This window comes from Lonchura striata, chromosome 5, assembly GCF_050655825.1.
Source record: "Lonchura striata isolate lonStrDom1 chromosome 5, ASM5065582v1, whole genome shotgun sequence".
Classification (NCBI taxonomy): domain Eukaryota; kingdom Metazoa; phylum Chordata; class Aves; order Passeriformes; family Estrildidae; genus Lonchura; species Lonchura striata.
This window is the reverse complement of record NC_140707.1, coordinates 25,586,527-25,607,477: the sequence shown is the minus strand read 5'-3', so window position 1 is coordinate 25,607,477 and position 20,951 is coordinate 25,586,527. Positions and strand designations below refer to the sequence as shown.

Sequence of the window (20,951 nt, the reverse complement as noted above, 5' to 3'; positions counted from 1 at the left end):
ATAAGCCTGAGAAGCACAGGTGGGAGCATTAGCCAGTAAATAGGCATTAGGAGCTAGCCCTGCTGCTGTGTAGGGCTCAGTCTAGTGGTGAGGATAGTGAGGTGGGGTATGGCAGTAATATATGTATTTTAATGGTTGGGACTTGGAGCTTTTCCTGTCTGCAGTGTTGTGGAATAAAGGACTCGATGCAGTCCTGCTAATGTTCTTGCAAAGGCATTGCTTTTCCTGCTGCTTTGTCTTGATTTTTCTGAAGATAAGGCCACGCTGGAATGTGCTGTGACTTGAATTATTTTTCTTGCCCCGTTTTCCCAAATGGTTTAATATGTTGTCTAAGCACCTTTATTCTAAAGAGCTTTTTTCTTCTTCCTTCCCATTGTTGTGTTGGGATGGCTTTGCCCAAATGTTTTCATGTAGCAGTTGTGACATGGGTAAAATGTGAGTAGTAGTGATTGTGGCGTTCATTTGTAGCACAAGAGATCAAGCTACTCAGTGTGTCAGTCTTGGGTGTCTCTTCACCAGTAAATACTCAAGCACAGTGGGCTGAGCACAAAGCCTTTTTTATTAACTTCTATGGTTTTATGTTCTGCAGACATGGAGGTGATTATAGCTGTTTCTCTGGCTGCAAAAGCTATAAAGTTATGCGTGCACAGAACCATATAAACTTTTGATGTAATGGACTTCTATTTTTTAATATAATTGAGCATATACTCCTGCATTATATTTTGCCATTGCAAATATACTTTAAGAAGAATGTGATTATTAATTTTCTCCAGCTCAGTATTAGGTATAATGGACAAGTAGTTTCAAGACCGTGAACTGGATACAGGATTTTGAGGGGGTTGCTTTTATTTAAATTAAATACTTGAGGACACTCAGCAGAGTAACCTTGTGAGAAGTTAAATCTCTTACATCAGACAATTATGCCAGTGGTGACCTTGCAAAAGAAATTCTGTGGGAAAGACAGGCCCTTGCAGTGAGGACAGGGGAGTGCCCTTGGTGCCCGTGTTACTGTCATTGGTGGGCAACTTACAAACAGTACACCAAAGCAACTTAAACATCAGACATGTTCACAGCAGCTACAAGGAAAGATGAAAAATACCTGAACTATATGCTTTGAAAAGAAATCCATAACTGATTTCCATCATTAATGAGCTAACAGAAGGGTTGAATCCAGGGTGGTTTTTCTCCATTCTAGGCAAATGCCCATAGGGATCATATCACCTCAGGTTTATCACACTGAGCCTGTGTACTTTGAGCAGTTCCTCAGGGGTCAGCTGGAAAACAGTATGGCTAAGGGAGATGGAGATCTTAATCACTCTTTTGATTCCCAGCTGTCTCTCTGCAGATTAATCTCTGTTTCCTCTGTGCCTCTTGCTGGATCCAGTGGGGGATGTTGTCAAAGGTGTGATGTTTTTGTGGAATCACGGCCAGTCTTGCTTGAAAGGGTTGAAATGTCTGTCTTTGAAAAGAAAATACCTCTTTATTAAACAAACAAACATGCACTCCTGTCACTAAGCCCCCAAGTGAGTCTACAAATGAAATTCCATTTAAGAGTGAGAACACAACCTTGATTTTGCAGTCTACAAATTGTAGCTGTTTGTTTTAGGTTAATTTTTAATTTTCTGTCATAATTGTGACTGTCCTCTTACTGGTAGGTAGGTTCTGATTTAATAATTCATATTTCTTTTTCAGATTGCATGTGGCTCAGAGCATAATCTGGCAATAGTTGGTAAGTAGGTTAATTTTATAACAAATCCTCTCACCTTTTTTTCATTTTCAGTAGCACAAGATGAAAGAAAAAAGTGTACATCAAACATATTGAATTATTATGGGCATCGTGTGCAGCTGAAAGGAGGAAAGTAACATATAGATCTAGAGGAAAGAAGAAGGGAAGGTGGTGACAGGAAGTGGTGGTCATGAAATTGTGGCCTTGTAGACCAGTCCCTGTAAGGAGGGGGGGATTTGATAGATTTAACAGGAAAATACATTTGCAAAGTGTTACAGCCTCTTTTAGGTTGGAGCCATTGCAACAATCCAGGCTGCAGATTCAGAATAGCATCTAAGCTTGATGCTGGTCAAAAGTATCTTTGTTTAACAAGATGGAAATTATTAACATGGAAATTATTGCTGAAAAGAGTCCAGGGTCTTTTGTTGTTCAAAGCTTGGAAAATTTTCAAAATGTCAGTCAGTGGTAGACAGGTTCTTTAGTGCATTTTAGCATAATGCAGCTGGAGTAATAATGATGGAAGTACTAGGAAGCTAATGTCGGTGGAGAAATTGAATTTTGTGTACTAATTCCAGGAACAATCAGATTCTTGCTTTCATGTGATGAGTTGATAGCTGAAGTTTGATACATGATTGCTATTCTATATAATTACTTGTTTGGGAACATTTTTAACTGTAGATTTTCAAGTGCTTTCTAAAGGAGGTCAGCATAATTATCCCCATTAATAGACAAGGCAAGACAGATGAAGAAAGGAATTCTATGCTAATGAGAGCTGGAAATGAAGCAGCACTCCATGCACGTAGATGTTTTGGATTGTCATGACTGATGCGTTGAGGTGTCAAGTAAAGAATTTCCTTAATTTTCAAAAGTGTGGTTTGACAGAGGTAGAGAAAAACAGCTATTTGGTATTCAATCTGCTTTCCATGCTCTAATTTTTTAGGTTTTGTTAAGTGGCCACAAAGGTGGCATTTTCTTTATTTCCATATCTACTGTAGTATATTTCCTAATTATCCTTCTCCAGTTAAACCTTGTAGTGAACTCGTTAAGTCCTATTAAGTTTATGGCTGGATTTAAGAAACGATTTTTCCTTTTGCCTTCTCCCTGCTTGTTCAGTGTCACATGCCTGTATTAATTGTCAGGCTGGTGCTTCTGAATGTCGACTGAAGAGCAATCTTGCTTCTTGCTGAATTGATGAAGTAAAAATGTACTGCTGGCAGATTCCTCCAATGTGCATGAAAGCAAAGCACTGAGTTTGAACAACCTTCTCTCTGCTTATGTCCTTTTAAGCTTTCTGCCTTCTAGGCAGAAATCTCTGGGAAAAAATGGGTTGGGGAAAGAAATTCTAGAAGAAAGTTACAATAAATGAAAAACTTTGCATATGTAAAGAACACCATATGCCTATCTAAGCTGCATGCTATGCTCATTGAATTAAATGGGGAAATTATCAGTGCTGGAAGCCAGTCAATTTTATTTTAAGGACAACAGAAATGTGATGTTGCAAATTTTTTGAACTAAAGAACTATGATACAATTTTGTCTGAATTGAATTTTACATATGCTTTTAAAAGGTTGACTTTTTAGAACATTCTGTGGTAGGATTTCTTTGATCACTGGCCACTCTTGGTTCAAAGCTGTCAGCTGTTATAGTCCTTAAAAGAAATCACACGGATTTCTATGAATATGTCTACTTGACTGTACAATTTTCTAATAACTTACCATTCAAGCAGAGTTCATTTATAACAACTATATCATCCATGTCTTAATTAGTAAATGCTTGAATGATTGACTTTTAAACTGAAATAATTCAGGTTCAGTATGACAGGTAAACTGAAAAGCCTTTAACAATATAATAGTCAAGTCAGTATTTCTGGCTATATATACCAATGTGCTTGTGCTTTGTTTGTTGCATCATGTTTTAAATAGAAACATTTCTAGGCCGGAGAAGCTGGGTTTATGATTCATTCCACAAATGCTGAAGTAGTGTTCCAATCATCTTGCTGGTGATACAAAGTTGTTTGATTTCTAAGGCTGGTAAGCAGTTAGGTTTTTGCATGTGACTTTATATAGTCTGCATCCATTTGTACAGTTCAGTTATTTGAATTCTCTTTTCTTGCTTTCTTCTACTGAAGTCAGTGCAAAATTTGTCTTTCTCTTCACTGTGATGACACTTGCTCCTTTTTTTTTGGCTATATTGGTAGTATTTTGGTTTTCATTTGATCAGGAGGTAAATGTTTGATATAAAGGAGAATGAGATGTGGGTTATCTTGAAATGTACCTGCTTTTCTAAACTTAATGAGTTAAAAGTTGCTATTAGTACGTGAAAAAGTGTAAACATTTTCACTCCTAGCCCTTGGTGAGAACACATTTTTATCTTCATTTTGGGTTGTACTGTGAAATTAATTCTAAACTTTGTAAATGTTGTAATATTTTTTGTTTGTATGACTTTTCACTTGAGAATAAAAATCCTTGCCTGGTAAGAGGAGATCTTGCACTTTTCACCTCAGTCAAGAATTAATCATCTTAGTAGGCAGCCTATTTTTGTACTGAAAGAAATGGATAGTTATTTAATAAATGTTGTATAACATATCTGAAAACCACCTTGCTACACTGAAAACTGTGTATGTACTTACTGAGCACCACAAAGGTGCCTTTTCTACCTGAATGTGGTAGCTGCAATGTTAGTGCTGAACTTTGTGATACTGAGACAGAGGTTTTGAATGACTGAAATACATAATGGAACTAAATCACTGTGACAAAGCTGGGCTATTTCCAGGTTTGGGAATCTATAGTGTTTTCAGCACCGAAAAGGTAAGGATGTTTGATTCTTACCCTAGAAAGCCTGTGTTTAAAAATGGTATTTATGGAGAAGGCTCTTAACAGTTTCCTACCAACTCCCCAGTAAGAATTTGATGCTCCTTTTTTGAAAAAGAGAGTAGTTATCTTTGAAGAGAACACGCAGCTCATGCAACACTGCAACTTAAGTAATCAAGCAATTTTAACTGTGCAGAAGTAGAGGTGCTATTGAATGCAGCAATCCCTTGACTGTGCTGCAGCCACAGAGCACAGGACAGAATGCCATGAAGCACCTCCAAATGCAAATGTCTTATTTTAGTAAAAATTAAACCATGGAATTTTATTCAAGCCTCCTGGAGGTAGTTGAAAAACACCCCAGAAATCATTACAAAGAAGACAGTTCTATAGTCTGTCTCCCCAAAGCCTTGGTAATGCATTATATCCCTTTTTGGTCTTGCTTTTAGTAATTTTCTCAACCTGTATAAACTAATGAAAGTCTTTTAAACAAAAGAAACTGGAGGAGATGTAGGGAGAAGTGCTTGTTTTAAAAGCTAATTAGTTTCTGTTGAAGTCCAACTTTAAAGGAGCCTTCAAAGGGGAATTTGTTTGGAAGAGCAAGACGTGGATCTTTCAGATTAACACTTTCTGGTGTGGTGTTTTGAAGGGGATAAATGTTGGGACATGTGGCTACTTCAGATAGTGTGAAAAGCTTTTTCTTGCACTTTCATAGACAGCACAGTGAATTCTGACTTCTGCTCATCTTCTTGCATGGAGGATTTAAAACATCCTTCAGTGAGATTGTCCCCAAATCCTTATTGGGCACTGCTGTGTGGTGACCCACACCACAGAGGCACTGTCAGTGCAGGTGCTGGTGGTGCAGTGGTGTTCACAAGGAGAAACTGGGCGTTATGAATCATGTCATCATTAGTCATTTGATACTTCTCTCTCTCTCCTTTGGCTTTTTCCCTATTCAGGTTACTTACTCAGCACTGCTTTCCCCCCATGAGTAATGGTAATGGAGAGGGCACCATGTAATTAGTGTTAAAACAGTAAAAATTAACCCTAAAAGCCCAAGCTGGCCACCCAGCCTATAGGTGTGTTTTGCACATGGAAGTACAAGTGATATGTGAAGAGATAAGGCCCTGGCTGGTCACACCGAGTTTCAGTGTGTTCACTGCAACAGTATTACATTTTAAAATCACTTCTCAACTTTCTGCTAAATCACAGGCCCTTCCAGAAGAGGGTTCGTTTTGTCTCCCACTGCCTTTTTTGTTTTATGTGAATTAGAACAAGCTACAGGATTTTGTCTTCTGTGGTTCGTGTGCAACCCCAGCTGTAAATGTCACAACATGAGAATTCACATCCTTCTGAAGGTGCAGCTGGAGAGTAAAAACCAATACTAAGTTTGATGGAAGAATAGTCTTTGTAGAGGAAATGAGGATAAAACATTCTTCCACTCAAATGGTAGCTCATGCCTCAAATGGTTGGAATTGAAGTATGCAATAGTGTTAGAGGGGCAGTAAAAGAGTTGTTATTCCATGCTCTGTTGAGATTTTCTTTCTAAATTCCTATCCTGGAAGAACATAGTAATTATGAGCTGGAAATGAAACGCGGATATAAAATCAAATCCCCACAATTTCAAGAAATATTTGTAGGGAATGGTGTGTTTTATTACAGCGCTGGACACATGTGGGGACTCATTGCCCTTCAATGGACATGTGTACCCCTGAGGACTCCCGATCCTTTTTTATTACCCTCACTAATTTCCATATGCATAGAATTTCACAATAGGTTCATGCATATTCATTCTGCTGATTTCGGGTTACACTTACAGCTAGTTACACTTGTACTCAGTTTTTGTCAGAAAGTACAGAAAGAACTCCTGGGTCACTCTGCCCTGTCTGTTTCAAGGTCAAGGAGTCTTTCTTATCTCTTATCTTTTTAGTGTGGAAATTTGCATTCTTTTTCCTTAGCTGGGGCAACTCTGCTAGTGCTGCGGTTACCAGACTAAACAGCATATTTCACTTACAAGCACAAAGTGGCACATTTCACCTAAATCCAAATGTATTTCTACCCTGTTAAATTTTCACTGTCTCAGAAAAAAAATGTGATCAAAGCTTAGGGAGGTGGTGATATACATCCTAAAATGGTGGTGGTGTTAATGCCATCCCAAACCCTTTGGTTCTGTGTTCTTTAATAAGCAAGCTGAAGGGTTCCTTCACGCGAGCCACTACCTCTTAATTAGCAGGGTTCCATACTTTTAGTGGAGTTCCATGATTCGGTTCTGCCGGATCTCACCTCTAGGTCGGGGGTGGCTCCGTGTGGTGGAGAAGTCTCTCCTCCAACCTGTGCTTCCAAAGCAAGGCTCAGTATTCTTCTGTTGTCTGGTCTCAAGGCAGTTTATTGCAAGTTATCTAAAAGATTTTCTTCTTGAGCTGCTGTGGTTTGCTCACAGCTCAGGCAGAGGCACACACACACCCTGACATCCTCTCTGACTCCCGACTGCTTCTTCTCTCCCCGCCCAGGCCTGCTTCTTTCTTTTATATGGTACATTATGTGTTAAATGTTTATACTTTTCCCCCAATGCATATTACCTATATTAAATGGTGCTTTTCTACTCTAAACCAATCTGTGACTGCCAACATCTCCAAGAACATGGAGGTAAGGAAGAAGAAAGAGGGAGGACAGGGCAGGCCCAAATCCCTCCATCTTAAAACTTCTGACCCCCATGTACAAGACCAAAAACCCCCCCTGTACAGCACTCAAAAATTCTTCCCTTTACTTTGGGACTACTTCTATTATAATATCTTAACTTTTGTGACTTCTTGTTCTTCCTGCAAGGTTGGTAAATCATTCCGTGGTTCCAATCCAAAATCACAGCTGTTTCCAGCTGCCTGCCAGGGTCTCAAAGGCTTCTGCCCTGGACCCGGAACCTCCAAAAATGTCTGAGGGACATTTTGAGCTCCAACACGGTTCCACAATTCCAACTGAGTTATTGTATAAAGCATCAGTCGGGGAAGGGCTGATGGTGAAAGATTACTTCTCTGGCGGAGCGAGCGCCAGTGGGGAGAGGAGCCGTGCAGGCTGAGGGACGGGTCCCTGCCCTGTGCTGACAGAGTTATTTAGATGTTCGCCGCTGCCCCAGGAAGCAGCAGATAGAGTCGTGTGGCTGACATTGCATCCCGGGGGACTCAGCAGTCTGTCACCAGGAGAAAAAATCATAAATTCTCTCCGTGGCTGTGGCGTTTGGAGGAATCTTCAGCGTACACAGAGGAGGGCACTGGTGTTCAGCAATGAGCCCGAGTCTGCTAGTCTGTTGCTTTATTTATTATGCATGAAAAATCCCAGTGCAGTCAGGGACTGTATTGTAAAGGTTTCCTGGCAGGCCAGCATGGAGTCATGTTGCAGCACGCTGTCTCTTTGCATTGCAGCACTAATCACATTCTCTGCTTATTAAAGGGCACCTGGCAGGACTTCGAGTAACCATCACTGTTGTCATTTTCATGCGGGTTATATGTCGACCTTCTAAATTTATTCTCTGGCAGAGCCATTTCGTATGTCATTTAGCTCTTAATGTGGCTTTGGCTGTTAAAATAGCTCTTCAAAATATAAGCTCCTTTGGTTATATTTGTTGAGAAAAAGCAGCCTCATACCTATCATTACCTGATCACCTGTCGTGAGCTTTGGACATAGCTGGATATAGATTTACCATCACAGTTTTCCTGTCCTGGTTAGATACAGTGAGTTGTTCAAATATCTTCTCACTTTGTGTTTCTTTTCTTCATACTGTTGGTGCTCCAGGCACCATCTGGTAAGATGGAAGCTGAAATTGAATTTCAAATTTCAGAAGTCTGATTATTTTGTTATTTTCAGCAGGTTATGCTAAAAAAAATCTGATCCTCTGATCTCTTAGTTCTTCTTTTCCAAGGGCTAATGGAAAGCCAAGTTTCCAACTATCTTATGAATTTGTGGGTGTAAGGTGATGAGGAGAGAAATGAGGAAATGCTAATTTGAGCATTTGGAAAAGCCTTTTGACAGGGCTAAAAATGGCTTTGTACCAACGGAATTGTCTGAAGTCAGTGGCTGCTGGCTATAGGAAAGGATGGGTATTTTGCTGTGAAAAGCTAATTAGATTCACAAGAGAAAATAGGATTGCATTGACTCCCTAAAAAGAAACTCCAGAGTTTAGGATAAGATCTGATTGAACTGCATCTTCTGTTACTGAAATCAAGTCCAGATTTTACAGCTACCTTCTCTTGCAGGCTTTGTCACTGTATTGATGCGTATTTTGGGTGACTTAACTCTCTGGAATGCTGTGTTCAGCTTCTTCTTTTCCTCTGTGCAGCTTGGCAATTTACCTTGTGAGATCTTTGGAATAAAAATTGTCTCACAGTATATTTTAGGACTGCCTAGAGTAAAGGGACCTGATTTTTATTTTTTTTTTAGTATTGCATTGCAACTAATAATAGTTACAATCACTTCCTTTCAGAGAAGCAATTTAAAAATATAATTAGTCGTGGTGTATGTGTCTCTATCTTAATTTATATAATTTAGAATATAAACAGGTAATAATGTAGTGCTTGTCATATTGTTTAGAGTGTGGTTTCCTGCTGCTACCAGATGCAGAGCTGCTTAGGCAGGCCCTGAAGATAAAAGCTGTTATTTTTTTTTTTTTGCTGTACAAAAAGCTCATGGTTCTTGTAAATTTTTTCTCTGAACTTTAGATATCACCACGGTGTCAGTTTGGAGTTTGCCTAGAGTTGAGCTCCTGTGTGCTGTTGGTCTGTGTCCTGAGACACTGCATCACATCCACAGGGATAAATCTGCTGTGTCAAAAACCCTCCTGAAGATGGGGGAGAGGCAAGTGGGCAGTGTTAACCTCTGGTGACAGCTAAACCATCCAGCTGGAGCTGAGTGACAGCCAGAGGAGATAATTGTCATGGGAAGGCAGCAAACAACCAGCCAACGCTACCAAGCAAGAATTTTTGCTGAAGATGAATGAGTAGGAATACCTTCCTTGCAGATATTTTGTGGAAAGGAAAAGTCCTTCCACCTGGTTTTGGAAAATCACAGAGGATGAGGAGGCTCTTGAGAGAGAAAGCTGCAGTACAGGTGCCTGCAGTCCTTTGTTAGAGGGTTCACTGGGTGGATACCGAGTATTTAGAAAACAAATCAGATTTTATCATATTTGTTTACTTGCAGGCTCTAAGCAGAGCAATTATTTTGAAGTGGAAGAAAAATAAATCCACTATATCTAAGGCATATTTACCTGAATTTTCAAGGAAGCAAACAAGACTCGCAAAAATAGGCACCTTTGGTCACCAAAGAGAGATTAAGTGTTTGGTGGCTATAAAATGAAATAAAAGGAATGACAAATGTCTTGCTTCAGGGAGTCATCTAGAGCATGTGGCAAAGGTGTTCACCCAAGTAAAAGCACAAGCCCAGCAAAGCAGCTCTCAAAGCACTTAGAAGGGCAGCAAATTAAGGCTTTGGTGCCCTTCTGAGCAGCTCTGCAGTGAGCTGTGCTGGTAATTCAGGGTTCTGTCCATGCAGCAGCCTAACACTTTACCTTCTAAATGTATCACTGAGTAGAAGTTTTGCAGCTAAATGGCTGGCTGGCAGGAGGGCAAGGTGGTTTATATTTAGAAAATGAAGAGTGCCCTGACCCTGCTGTGAGATTTGTGGCTCTCCAGGAGGGAATATCTTGCTGCAGAACCTTGGGTTGACAGCCCTGTGTCAGTGTGTAGTCACTACCCAGATCCTTTATGGAGCACTAAGAAATTTTTCTCTCAGCACACGGGTAGATATTTATGGCCAGCTTTGTAACATGCTCTGAGTGAATAATCTCTGAAGCTTTTTCCTTTTGATATTTTTTATGCGTGTGTGTGTTTTACTAACACCATCTTAAATACTCTGGGTAGCTTTCTGCATAATAAAAAGATTGAAGTAGGGATTTTCAGAGATTGGCTTGACTGTTGGGTTTTTTCACAAATGCACTTTAAAAGTCACGTTTGCTGCCCAGTTTTTGGATTTTGCAGCGCGTTTTGGTCATATGGTTGTACTGTTCTCTTTCAGTTGTGAAGGTCAGAAAACTTTAAAGAGCCAAAGCTGCCGGCAGGGATGCTGACAGTGACACGAGTCTGAGAGATGATGTTGTAAGGATATCTGGGAATTATTGCCAGGCTGGCGGTGAAACAGGGACACTTCTGGGCCACTCTGACTGGGCTAAATGCACACATCAAAGCAGGCTTCCTGGAGCTTTTGTAAACCAAGGTGGAGTGGGGAATTGTTTCTATACCTTTCCATAAGAGCAGATTCTCTTTTCCCGCTTTAGGATTTGGGACTTGGAATTTGATGGTAGTTGAAATTGCAGTGGAGAAAATCTTGAGGTATTAGCTGGCAAGCAAGATTATTTTACTACTAATAACAAAGAAGCAGCTGTTCAGGCTTGCAAGCCTAGAGCTTTCAGGGTAAAAATAAAGAATTTTATTAAAAATCATTAGCTTTAGAGAGATAAGTATTCAAGAAAAATATTAGAGGGAAAAAAGATAAACAAAAAGAGATTAAAAGTTGGCATATTTATAAAAATTGCCCTTGTCCTTGCTTTTTGAACTTGTTTCACTCAAGCGCTTCTTTATAGAAGGTAGGTAACAAAGTAATTAAAATTAAAAATGCTTTTGAGACTCATTTCACTGTTGTGCTTTTTCCTGTGCTTTTTTTCCAGAGTCTCTGAGGAGCAACTAAACTAAACTGGAACTTTTATTATTTCTGAGAAATGTCTTAACATAATTTTATTTTTAGGTTGTTGGGCTTATTTGAACTGTGAGAAAGTGTGAAGGATCAGTAAGCAATATGAACAGGATTTTAAGAGGTATTTAGCATACAACATTTAACTTTCCTGATGGGACAGTGAGAAGGGTTGATATATTCCTGGTGAACAAGTAAATCACACGGGACTCATGTCAAGCATGTTATATTTGTTTATGGTGAGGCTTCAAACATAACTGTGGTTAGCAGGAAGCTGAATAAAGTGAGAGACTACTGCCACATGTACGGGTATTGGTGCCCATCAGTCTTTGAGGAGCAAAATGCCTCTGTTACCTGAGTATTTGATGGGTCTGAACTTGCTAGGATGGCAGGATATGTGTCAGTGCTCTCAAAATTAAACAAAACCCAAACACCACCAGCAGAAACACACATGAACTGTAATGATTTTGAAAACCAGTATGCTGAGGCCTTCCTGGCAGATTTTTCAGATGAGATAGTGACATTTTCCCTAGCTTACTTCTGGCCTATATCCTCCTCCCCTCTGCAAATCTAATGGAATAATTACTTTGAGAAGATAATATAGGATGTATTGATCCCAGTATAAACTTTTTTTTGTATTTATTCTACCCCTGATTTGCTAAAATAAATGTTGTCTGGGAGGACCTTTGCATGATGCCAGGAATTCATGCTGTAGGCTTTATCTTCCTTCGTTCAGATTTAGCATCTTATGCTATCCCTGCTCTGTAGCCTTGTATTGGATCAAATGGCTAGATGACTGGGAAGTGATTAAGGCAGTAGGTGGGATAGGTGAAGCTTCCAAATGAGCCCATAACAAACATGAAATTCAGTTTTAACTCTGCTCTTATTCATATATGGGTCATATTCACTTTAATTTTTGTTAAATGTGGGTTGTTCAGTGAGTGGGAGGTTAGACCCAGGGAGCCTGGCCACCATATTTGCTCTTTTGTGCACCCTTTTTGAAATACCTTCAAGCAGCTCAGGGGATGCTGTACCACAATGAAATTTCCAGTGTTTATCCCAGCTGTAAGAATGATCTCCAGTGTCCTTTATGGCCCCTCTTTGGCCTTTCCAGACCCCTGTTCTTCTGGGGAATTTTGCAAAGATGTAGCACAGTCTCAGTTCAGATCTTATGTGACCAATAAGTTGTTCACGTATCTCCTGTTATTCACCTTGTAAAAGAGAATCTTTGACACATTCTGCCCATGACATAATGCCAGACACAGTGCTTTTCTGATGAGTCAAGGATGTACATGGCTAGAAGGTTTCAGGTGCTGTTTTTCTCAGTAGGAAAAAATTTATGTCAGTTAAGACTTTTGAGTACAAAGGATTCGGAATTTGATGAGTTTTCTTTTTGTTTTGTTTGTGGATGATGCTCAGAACAGCAATTCAGTCAAACATGGGAAAATTATTTTATCAGGTTACCTCATTAATCATCTCCCCTTCCTCTCCTTTAGGCATTTTAATATTAATTAAAAAAAAAAAACCAAACTAGTCTGCCATGACCTTGGTGACAAATTTGAGTTGCAGCTGCTTTGCTGATTGTCTGATATTAAACTGGAGGTTGGCTTCCCTATGCCTTTGGTTTTCAGTGACACCAGCTGCTATCTTGCTGAGTTGAGACATCTCAGAAAATGGGCAGAATGACAAGCAACACTAATCACATAATTCTGAGTAGGAAGCTCACTTGCCTTGAAAGATAGTTTGCTTTGGCTTTCAAACTTCCTATTTTTTCCTCCTGAATTCTTTCCTCTTATGTGCTGCCTTTTTATTTTTTTTAGTTATGCACATTTCACAGTCTTTTAAAATTGAATGAGATGAAAGGTGTATCTCTTAAAGGCCTGCAACATGTTGTACTTCTAAATGAGCACATGGGACACTTGGTGTGTGATGTGGTAGTGATGAAAGATGTATGTATGCTCAAGGGGTAAGAACTTTTTTCCAGTGTAGCCTGCTGGATTTTGTTCTATTAACAGAATCTTGGGAGCTGTTACATTTTTCAAAGTGTGGTGGTTTTTTTTTGTGGTATTGATTTAATAAATGCATGCTTGCAACTCCTGTAAAATAAATTGTTCCCTAGTTTTAATAGGAATATTTAATAATTTGTTACTGCTCTCTGCTGATAGTAAATCCAATATGAGACCTTTACTTCCAGGGAAGCTCTATTACTGAGGTTCCAAAGGGATTATTTCACAAATAAAAGTTGCATATGAGTTCATCATGTTAATGTGTGCTTCACATTGAACATGCAGGATAATGTGTGATGTATGATAAATTTGAAGCACTCACTGGTCTTCTGTGATGCACACCCAGTACCTGGATGATTCTGGCCCTTTTGAGAAGCAGATGTTTGCTTAGGTAAGAAAAGTATTTATTTGGTTACTTCTGTACAGAGGAGGGTAAAACTGTCACCATTGATTGTGCTCTAAAGGGGGTTGTTGGACTTGCAATTTGATTTGTGGTCACTGAACATGACTTTAGTGCCCTTAATTATGGGACTTCTTGGTGAATATTGAAAGGTTTCATACTGGAGGCTGCTTTTAGGTATGTTTATTTAAGCTGGAGTCTTCCTTTAGTCCCAGTAGTGCAGTTCTGTTCTTCTCCCATAGAGAAATGCCAGGCAGGAAGCAGCCAGCTGCAGGTCTCCCTGTGCCAGATTGGAGACTGCAGACAGGATCAGGTTAGTCTGTGCTGCTTTTTTCACAGTGCATCTGGCCAGCCATAACCTTAAAGCACACGTACTTATTTCTGTAGGCCCAAAAGAACAAAAATGTTAAAGTATCAGGAATAAGTATTCTTGCTGTTCTGAGATCACACACCTTATTTTTAAGGGGTTTTTTTTCTGGCTTGAGACTCGTCTTGCCACCTACCAATGAAAGGAGGCAGGAATCCAAATGTACTCTGCTTACATCCAAACCTTGTGTTGCCTGCCATTTATAGCAGGAGTAGTATGATGGTTTGCTGTCACTCAGATTCCTTCAGTCTCGCTACTATGCTGTTGATCAAGTTAACTGCAAGGCAAGATTCATTCTAGGTAAATTCTGGGTACCCTTAAATAAAAAAGCCTGAATGCTATTGTGTAGCTGTAGATTTTTTTGAGTAAAGAAACAGGCACTTTCATTTTTTTTTTAAGCACTGTAGTAAAGAAATCTTGTTCTGTTGACAAGTTCAGCATGTGTCTTGTGCAATACTTCTCTCTCTGCTTGGATCCTCCTCCTTCTCCCATCTGCCACCTTTCTCACTCTGGGGAAAGGAAACTCCATTCTGTCAAAGCAAAGTGCCAGTGAAAAATGGGGAAGACTTTTAAGAGTAGCTTTTGGATGAGACCATTCACTAAAATCAAAACAAATATAACCACAGCTCACTCTGGTTTTGCCCTGTGTACTTAGCAAAAGGTTAAAGCTGTCAGGTAGTAAGATAAAGCACCTGAAGTGAAGGCTGTGCAGTTCAGAAAGGCAGAATAATTTACTTCTGCCTGTGATCAGTGCTCCATGGCAACATCTGCTTTGCAAGGAAAATAGCATAAATACCTATTAAGCAAAGAGATTCCCCAGCAAGTGAATTAAATGCCAGAAATCGAATGAGAGTGGGGTTGGTGGTTTTTTTCCTCTCAGGGTAATTAGGGTACCTACCAGTGAAGTATTATAATTGTAATGGATGCACTCTGAGTCTTCTGAAGTACAAAATATCCCTCATTTTGAAATATCCTGCTTCAGAGACTGTGCATTTCTGTATTTCCCAGTTTTTAGTCTTATGCTTTGTGAAGCTAATGCTTATTAACTTTGAGGAGTTTCCCTCTGCAAAGGTTTCATGGCTTCTTCTGCCTGATGCTGACTTGCAAATTTAGTGTGAGCAGTTAAAGTCTTAAGAACTATAAACTTGTATTATTACAGGGACTTTGTGCATTCATTGAAGTCCCCAGGGCTGGAGCTCAAATTTGGTAATTGTCTTGGCTGGAAATGAATGTGCTGAGCTTCACCCTTATGCCTGCAGCTGGTGATCTCTGCCTGGGAGAGTTAAGGATTAAAGAACTCCAGGACTGTTTTTGATACTTTGGCTTGATGTGCAGTCACCTACAAAATCATGGTAGTAAATGTGCTTATGCTTTCTTTATAGCTGGAATTTGGTTGGCTATTTGAGGCAAGGGCAGCAGAAATCAACAGGACTTTGTCTGGGGGTACTGAGCCTTCAGGCTCCACTGCTCAGAGTTCTGAATATCCAGGGGAACTAAAACCATGAGTTTCTGCTTGAGTCACTGTGCCTCACTCTCTGTTGCTTTAGGCACTCTAGATTACCCTCATCACACTTTGCTTTGGGTTCATGTGGCCATGAATTAGATGGTTTTCATTTCCTCTCTTAACAGGGTTTTCTAAATCCTCATTCCTTGGCTGTCTGCGAGCATGATTTACTGTTCAGTGTAAGGTCTTAGGATATGTGCTTCTCTTCTCAACCCTAAAACCTAAGCAAAAAATTCTAAGTCAGAATTTTGTGATCTTCTTGCAAAAGTGTAGGACAGGTAAGAAAGAGATTATATAGGTGAGAACTGTGTAGATACAGTTTATCTGAAGCCCATCTTCTCTGCTTTATCCAGGGGAATAATTGTACTGACTCCATAAAGGCACAAAGCAAGTTTTTATCCTGTGAAGAGCTGATTTCCAGTCTGTTATACAGCACTGTAAAATAGTCTACTAGCTGCATTTGTGTTAACTAGAACAATTAAACTTGGAGTTGGGCTTGAATCGTGTTTTGAGTTGTTAAATCCCTGGCCAAGGCAGTAAAATGTTGATGATGCTGCAGCACTGTGAATAAATACTTTCTATAATAATAGAAAAAATACTTTCTATAGTATAACACATCTCTGGTATTCTGTACATGACCATGAATGGCATTTTGAGACACAGAAGTTAAAAACAATAGCTTTATTCCCTTAATTTAAGAAAACAAATGTTGAGAAGAGGTTGCTTCCATCGAATTGCATTTTTCATGCTCAACTTGAGGCCAATCTAATGGGTCCAATCTCTATCCCTAAGTATAGAGAAACTATGCTGAAGGAAATGGAAAACCATGTGATACTTTAGTATACAGTAGGAAAGTTAAGTTGTTGTGCATGGTGCAATGATCCATCTGTCTTGGAATTTAAAAAAAAATATTTATGTTTTTTAAAAGCTATTCAATGGCTTGGAAGAGCTGGAGTTCAGCTGTTAGGCTGTCCCTAATTTGGATATTGCCCCAAACACAATATCCAAAAAGCCCCCATGGAACTATGATGAGTAAGTTTCCCTGGAAATGAACTTCACTCACTTCTAGTCTAGTTAGCTGCCATCAATTTATAAATGTATATTTTACTTTAATACTGATCTCTTTCAGAGCTAGTGAACCTGTGTCATCCTACTGCTCTGGAATGTTTCTGGTGCACACTTCCCTAGTAAATGAAATACGTGACACTTATGTGGAATTGGGGTGATTTCAGCCAAGATTTTTAGAATTATTTTAAGATTAATAATTTTTTATACATATGTGTCTTTTGGGCACCCAACTTCTTTTGTTCTTAAGGCAGTTAAGAACATTTCATCTGTAATTTCATTACAGTGGGTGATAATCAGGCTCACTGTGGTGTGTCAGATTGATCACTGTCTTTGAGTATTCCTTTTCAAAGTTTCACTGTTTTCATATTCTGGTGGTGCAGGATGATTATATGGTAGTACTCCTCAATTGCTTCCTACTTTGCATCCAGACTGCAGCCCCTTCCTTCTAGAGTTGTAAATTGTCATGTCAGAGCCAGGCAGACACAGGCATTAATACTTCAACCCTTAGAAGCAGCAACTGGATAAGTTTGTACATATATATGATACATTGACCCAGGCTTGTGGACCATTTGCATTCAGATTGATATGTCTGGAAGATATGAAAACACATGTACAGGAATGACATCTCAAAGTTATTTGTCTCTTTTTCATTCATGTTTCAGGACTACAGTGCAGTAAGTTAGCTTTTTTTTCCTCTCCATATTACAATGATTTTAAATATTAATAGTCAAAATAATGTTAAATCCCTTTTCCCTAGAAGGCTAGGCTACTAGTCTAGAATGTGGTTTTAAGTATTTCTAGATCTGGTTCTGACATTCTCTCAATTTGTAGCCATTTTAAAAAGGAGATAAAATAGTTTTGAGTTGCCTCACTCCTGTTTACTTTTTTCTGAAGAATCCTGAGGGATGCTCAAAGTAAGAGAGATTTCAAGGTAATTTTTAATGTGGGGTCCCAAGGGAACTACTAAGTAACTTCAGCCTTCCTGTTTTCTGCTATCATCACTACTTATCCATCCTGCTCACTGAAAGGTGTTGAGTGTAGCTGAATTTGGTGATCTTCCAAGTTTTATTAGTGTGATTCCCTGTTAAAAAGTTCAGGTGCATTGTTCTGTGTATTTTGGACAGGCAGAGAAGTGACAGGGAAGTTGATACAGCTGTTTGCATGAAACCATTTGGTGACAGATGAGTTGCAGTGAGATGGATCACTCCGGAATAGAGGGGGAATAGATTTCTCTGCAGGGCACAAGGAACAATCTGAGATTCTGATAAATGACTTTTCAGAGGGCATAAGATGGCCCAATTAATAATTTCAGCAAACGTACAGCTGAGCCTTTGATCTGAATGTTAAGTAGTTAGAATCTCTAATATTTTTGTGAGGGTAGTGGTAATCAGGCATTCCTCTATAACTCATCTAGTCTGACCCTTGTGAATTTGATGTCTTCTCAGTATCTTTACTTGTGTTCTCCCAAACCTGCTTTGGTTTTATATTAATATTGACTGGATGCCTTCTCAAAGCTCAGCATCTCTTGCTCTTCAGGATTTGTGCATCTTTCCATCTTAGACTGGCACTTTGCCATGTTGTGATTTTGGTATAACAAAATCATCTTAAGGGTATTCTCAGCTTTCCTGTCATGCATTGGTGCTGCTGTTCTTCATGGTAATCAAACTGGAACAACTCTGCCTTGTGCAAGTCAGTGCTCAAAAGAGAGGGGACACAGTCTGTAATAATTCAGGGCAGTGAATGTTCCCTCAGAGCACCAGAAACTGCATTGCACAAAAGGAGCAGTGGTCTGTAAATAAGTGAAAGGCTCCAGCCTGCACAGAGCCTCTGCCTTCCTCAGTGGGTTGGTTCACAACAGCTGCAACCAAGGAGAAGGGGAAAAAAAGTGCTTTAGCTTCCTCATAAACAAGCAAGACATTTCTCCTCTGAGAAGCTCCTGCCAGATTTTCTGTGCCTTCTGTCTTTATCACGGCAGGTTGAAACAGGTATCATAAAGAATGACCAAGAAGAGACAAATGTAGTGGCTTTGTGTCTAAACATGTAAAAACTTTGTAAATGTGGCAGTTGAAAACATTTTTTTTCTGGGGAGAGAAGTGGGATATGTAATTTCCAAAAGTCAGGTACTTTGTGTGCAAGTAGCTGGGTTGCCAGTGTGCATTTAATAATCCCGAGAATGAGGAGCATTCATGTGAGGATTGGGAGGGCAGTGTATGCAAGTCTTGGTTATTTTCCTTAAATCTTGTAGAATTCATTCTTACATATCTTCTTGCTTCAGTTGTACCCAGATATAATGGATTAACAAAGGAGTGACAAGAGACTAGAGCAAAAGTCTAGTCTAAGTCTAAAGGACGTCTCATCTCAAATCAAGGCTCTCTTTGAACTCTGAATACAGAGTAACTGTCTCCACAATGATCTTATTTATTTCTGACCTGTTTTAGAAATACATTTTCTCTTCCAATTCAATGTAAGTATACAATGATGAAACTAAAAGGAACATTCCCTCAGAAGTGACTGAAAAAAGGATTCAGTGGCAAGTTTTTATTCAATCATAAATGGTATGCTGTAGTCCAAGTGCCAGTTCTGGGGTTATCCTGGGATATAGCAATGTCCAGAAAAAGAAGGTAGTTTCATATTTAGTGTATTTATGTTTTCAGTTTAAATTTGAGTCGGAGTGCAGACTTTGCACTGGGCTTGCTCTGTGCACAGAGGGCACAGCCCTGAGGCTGCCATCACTGCCTAGTGGGAATATTTCCCCTCCACAATCCACAGCTGTATCTGTGCTTGGGCTCTTCACCTACAGACCAGACAGGGATCCCATTTGAAAAGGCACATTGTCAATGGCCACTGCCACGGTGCAGTGCTTCATTACATCATTAAATGTATCTGTGAGTGTGTAGATCAACTTAAACTGCACCTAATTTTCTTCTGCTTAGCAGCATCTGATTTTGTGTATTTTGGATGTTTATCCAAAGGCCTCCAGAGATGCCTTTCATGGTTGGATGCAGGTAATTGAAAGTTGGCAGTTTTCCTGCTCCTGGATGTCAGGCAGCCTTTCAGTGAACCTGCCCCTTTCAGAGGTAGCTGTTCCCTGTGGCACAGTGGTGGAAGCTGTAGCTCAGAAATGATTTGGAGCTTTCAGTGGTGCTGATGGTTCTTTACCGTACTGAGTCTTTAAGAAACCTGGCTTCCAGCCCCAAGAGGCAGGACTGGCCTTGGGTTACCCAAGGTTTGACTACATGGCTAATTAGTGATAGAGTAAATCTGACAAATATGTGACAAATGTACAGGGATTCACCTAATGAAAATAACACAGCTTTCCCAAATTGCTCCCTTGCAATATTTAGTTGTGTAGCAACTACTGCTGTTTTGTGAATGGAGCAAGTGGATTCCACAGCAGTCTTTGTGCACACCCCCCACCCCTCATTTGGCTCACAAAATTAGTCCATTTTAGTGGTTTTGTAGATAATATAAGAAATACACAGGGTATGGGTAATGTATACACACAGGTAATACTGCAGCTAGACTAGATGAAATGTAATTTCTCATTCTTGCAGAAGGCTCCTTTTCTGTGAACCTAAAGTATCCTGTAAATGTTGGGGTTTGCTGGGAAGTGGCCAAAAGCTGGAGAGTAAATTCTGCAATAATAAGGTTCCATTCCTTATTTGACCATGTTTTTCTCAAGTAGTGAGGGAGGCAATGATGGGACATAATTCTGTTACCTGATAAAATTGTCTCATTTAGTCAGGGTGAGAATAATTTTTAAGAGCTGAGAATGCTGCTTTAAATGATTGCTCTGCTTGTAGTTAGCAAGAAATTCATCCTAAAGAGCCAAATAAGCATATAATTTTGTCGTGGCTAGTCAAAATTTCAATGTAAATTTAAAAGGAGGATAATTTTCCTATTTCTATTTTAGAATGTTCCTTATTCTGCCTTTATAATTTTGTCCATTTCCTTATTAGTGCTTCTTTCAGAGCCCAAACATGTCAACAGTGGCACCATTATCAGCCTGAAATAAAGGAACAAACGTTCTCATCTTCAGTTGTGGTTTGCCTGTGGCAGCTATTTTTAATTTTGCAGCTGCTGGAGGATGAGGCAGATTTGCAGCTGAAGACTTGGCCCCTGTATCACACGTCCACTTTGCAAATGCTCTCAGAGGTGTCAGGAAACGTGGGGGTTTCCAAGGGGTCTCTTCACTGAAGCAGCACTTCTGGAAAAAGAGACAGGAGAGAGCATGAGGCACAGCACTGGCAGCAGAAGAGAGGTATCCTGCTGATTTAGCATTTGTTTGCAGATGTTCCAAATGGAGTGTGAGGTGGCAGCTGATCTTTTTTTTTTCCACCA

General features: G+C 39.7%; 1 protein-coding gene across 6 annotated transcripts in view; it reads left to right on the top strand.

Moving 5' to 3' along the window:
• The window catches only part of SERGEF (secretion regulating guanine nucleotide exchange factor), a 141,147-nt gene that overhangs the window by 75,541 nt on the left and 44,655 nt on the right, over nt 1-20,951 (top strand). For 4 of the 6 annotated variants that reach the window (XR_014955961.1, XM_021525636.4, XM_085581481.1 and 1 more), the window contains exon 10: nt 1,693-1,729. The exons of 1 other annotated variant lie outside the window; for it this stretch is intronic. Coding sequence is in view for 3 of the 5 variants with exons in the window: in XM_021525636.4 (XP_021381311.3) it covers nt 1,693-1,729 (37 nt within the window). In the remaining 2 variants the exon portion in view is untranslated. Of the gene's footprint in view, nt 1-1,692; nt 4,203-20,951 lie in introns of those variants that run through there. One more of the 6 variants, XR_014955960.1, reaches the window with a different exon arrangement.